The following is a 4,052-nucleotide window of genomic DNA, read 5'->3' as shown; positions in this document are numbered from 1 at the left end:
AATGACATTTAACAATTGTATAATCCTGGCCAAAAGTTCTAGAGTAGGAGTCATCAAGCCTTATGTTCAAATCCAGCTCTAGATAATCATTAGCTATGCAACCTTTGGTAATCCCTCAGCCTCGGTTTATCTATCCACAAAATAATAGCACCAAGATCACAGAGTTTTTAAGAGATTCAAATGAGATAACATAAAGTATATTTCCAATCTTACAGTACTATATAAATACTGGTTTTTATTAATATCATCATACATGAATCAGGTTAAATATGGAGTATCTTGTCCAAGAAATGACTTGTTAGTTAATGATACAACTAGCTCTTGAATCCAGATCTCCTGACTCCTGGTTCCTTAGCTGTCTCATTCCCCACTACATCCAAGTTATTCCCTTTTCTTCCTCTGTAAGTCCTAGACTTACTTGTGGATTATATACTTCCCTTAAAGGAAATACAAATGAGTCTGACCCAGGCAACCCATTGCCTTAGTTACCAAGACCCTTTTTTGTTGGTGACATTTCAAAGCTCATATTCTTTCCTACCTGTTCACCTCTCTTAAGAGAGAACTTAAGATATTACTCTCATTCCTCAAAATCAGACTGTATTTCCAAAGAGATAGCCTCAAGACCTTGGGCAATGATAGTTCAAATAATAATAAACATTCAGAGTCTGACTATATGCCAACAATAGGCATAGAGATACATTCAACATACTTCCTACATAATTTGGAATAACTGCTTATATTTTTTTTTTGCTGAGGCAATTGGGATTAAGTGACTTGTCTAGGATCACACAGCTAGCTAGGAAGTGTTAAGTGTCTGAGACCTGATTTCAATTAAAGTCCTCTTGACTTCAGGACTGGTGCTCTATCCACTGTACCAACTAGCTGCCCCTAACTACTTGTATTGTAAATGTCATTTTAAGTTATAAAATATTTGAAATTAAATTAAATTAAATTAAACATGTCTACTCTATATAAAGAGGCTGTTTGATAGAAAGATGTCCTTACAATAATAAAGACCTGAGTTCAAATCCTATCTTATATATACTACTTTGTGACCTCAAGAAATTGTTTAAAACTCTAAATTTAAGAGTAAGTACCAACTTACATTGATAAAAAGAGTTTTCTCACTCAGAATTCCCAATATCAATAAAATAATAGGTCTAGTACTCCAAAAAATATATACAAGGAGCCCTCTGAGGGGGATAGGACATATTTTGCCTCCATTTCATAAAAAAGAGTGGCTCAAACTCAAAGAGATTAAGTAACTTGTCCATGTGTTCAAATTCTGGACTTGTTCCATTTCCTCACCCTGTCTCTGTAAGGAGATTGAAGGAGATCTTATATTTAGAGCTGGGAAAAACTTTAGAAGCATCTATTTCAACCTTTTTCATTTTATAGATGAGGAAACTGAGGCCTTGAGAAGTTGTCATTTGCCCAAAGTCGAATAGGTAGCAAGTGAAGATAATATACCTGCTTAGTCTCCAAATCCAGTGCCTCTTCCCCAACTACACGATGCTATTTTTTAAGGAAAAGAGATGAAATAAAAAAGCAGATTGTAATCTAAAACATAATGAAAAACAGCAATAAGATAGAGCCATAATGTGTTAACTGCAATCAAATATTTAAAATACGCAATCAGTTACATTTTACTATAGAGTTTTACACATTTTGCCTCTGGAGGAAGGTTAATTGTTTGAAGACTATTTTCTTTCAGGGACAATGTTTTTGTCAATGGGAATTGTTATCACAGGACCAGAAAACATCTATTTCTTCAAGAAATGACTCAATCGTTTTATCCCCTCTTTGAGAATATCTTTGACTTGATCATTCCTCAGAGTGAAGATGAAGGGATTCAGTAGTGGAGTCACCACTGATGTCATCAGGGAAATCATCTTGTTATACTCAGCTGCCTGGGTCTGCTTGGGCTTTACATAGAGAAATAGGCAGGTGCCATAGCCAATCACCACCACGGTGAAATGAGAAGCACAGGTAGAAAAAGCCTTCTTCCGACCAGAAGCAGAAGGAATCCTCAGGATGGTACAAATGATGTAGACGTAGGAGATGATTGTGGGGAGCAAAGTGCCAAAGAGAATGAAAGCTGCCATGAGGAAGAGGACAAATTGCTGAAACCTGCTGTCACCACAAGTGAGTCTGAGCAGCTGACCTCTCTCGCAGTAGAAATGGTTCAGTGTATTTGGCCCACAGAAGTAAAGGTGGTACGTTGCAAAGATTGGCCAGATTTGGAACAGAAACCCAAACGCCCAGCATCCAATGGCCATCCAGAGGCAGACTTGGTGGTTCATGATGAGACTGTACCGCAAGGGATTACAGATAGCTACATATCGGTCCACCGCCATTGCTGCTAAGAGCACAAACTCTGAAGTCCCCACAGAAAGAAAAAGGTAGAGTTGAGCCATACATGCACCAAAGGACATTGTTTGAATTTGGGTGGTCATCAATCCACCCAACATGGTAGGAATAACAACCGATGTGATAAAAATCTCCATAACAGACAAATTACTGAGTAAGAAATACATGGGGGAGTGAAGATGATAGTTCGTACACACCATAATAATGATCACTGAATTCCCAATAATTATCACCACATATAGAAGAAAGAATATGAAAAACAGCAAGTGGCGGAAATCTTGTGAGCCAGAAAAACCAAGCAGTCTCAATTCCAGGATTCCTGTGTTGCTACCATTCATCCTACTGTCTGCTGCAAAGGTAGCTGCAAAATAAAAAAGAGTTAGCCCATTTACTCTGATGCAAAGAATAATAGAGTTGGAGTCTAGAGGATTTGAATATTACCTTTAGCCGCCATTAGACTTATAGAAATGCTGATTATTATTATTATTATTATTATTATTATTACTCTGTCTCTACATTATTGAACAGATCTACTTTAATACCCTGCTGATAAATGAAACAACATGACTATGACCCACACAGTGGTTTTACCCAAATTTGTGTTGGTCACCTGTACCAACATTCCTTATAAACTGCCTATTTATTTTGAATCTTTTTATTCTTTCCCCCTTCCTGATCATATATATATATATATATATATATATGTATATATATATATACATATATATATATATATATATACACACACACACACACACACACACACACACACACACACACACACACAATCACCACTCACCAAATCATCTTTATTCTTTTAGAACATACTTAACCTTTTTCTTCTATTTCTATAATATGTAAATTACCAAAATAGCTTCTTAGCTAACCTAGTTTCTTTCTATTTAAGATTTTCTATAAACTAATGGAAAAATATTTTTCTTCTGAAGTCATCTTATCATTCTTTTAAAGGATGTCTAACATTTCATTGACATTTTTGGCTTTATTCTTCACTTAGGAACTACTTCAGTGACAGACTATGAAAACGTCTAGAAGTGACATTGGTTTCTTGAAGGATATTCCAATGGAATACAAGATCTGTTAGGTCCTAATAACCTGGAAAGATCATTAGCATAGACTGACAGACTGCCTATTTGTCACTTTAGGACCAGCCTATTTTGAGAGAGGTTTATCATGAGAAGTTTGGCCATTGGAGGATGACTTATCGGTAGAGAAACTCATGAAAATATGGAGAGGTTGGAAACTTTGTCAACAGAAAGAGTACCATTTCTAACATATAGCTTCTAGAACAGAACATGAAATCCTTGAAGTGATTTCATCAGGGCTGATTATAATGAGAGAACCACTTCCATTTCTCCAGATCTCAGACTTTTATTTAGGCAGCCTAAATTCATTCAGTCTTGATGGATCTTGAAGTCCATGTTTTTCATATCAATATATCTACCCACGTTTCTTGTTCCTTATATACTTCTTATATTATACTTCTTTTATTATACTTTATTTTTATCATACTTATATTATGTTATACTTCTGCAGTTGAACTCTTTAAACTCAAATATAAATTTTCTATTTATTTTTAGTAAGTTCCATTTCATGGATCTCTCATTCTAACCTACTAAGATCTTTTCTTTTTACCACCTAATTCTGGCATCCAGTATGTTAGC

The 4,052-nt window shown here is 35.5% G+C and overlaps 1 protein-coding gene across 1 annotated transcript; it reads right to left on the bottom strand.

The window, feature by feature from the left end:
- Positions 1 to 1,763: 1,763 nt before the first annotated feature.
- LOC141543880 (olfactory receptor 9A4-like) lies at positions 1,764 to 2,708 on the bottom strand. Its single transcript, XM_074269552.1, has one exon. It carries the CDS (start codon positions 2,706 to 2,708, stop codon positions 1,764 to 1,766), a length of 945 nt encoding a protein of 314 aa, XP_074125653.1.
- Positions 2,709 to 4,052: the final 1,344 nt, after the last annotated feature.

This window comes from Sminthopsis crassicaudata, chromosome 5, assembly GCF_048593235.1.
Source record: "Sminthopsis crassicaudata isolate SCR6 chromosome 5, ASM4859323v1, whole genome shotgun sequence".
Classification (NCBI taxonomy): Eukaryota; Metazoa; Chordata; class Mammalia; order Dasyuromorphia; family Dasyuridae; genus Sminthopsis; species Sminthopsis crassicaudata.
The sequence above is the reverse complement of the archived record's forward strand: the minus strand, read 5'-3'. Positions and strand labels throughout refer to the sequence as shown.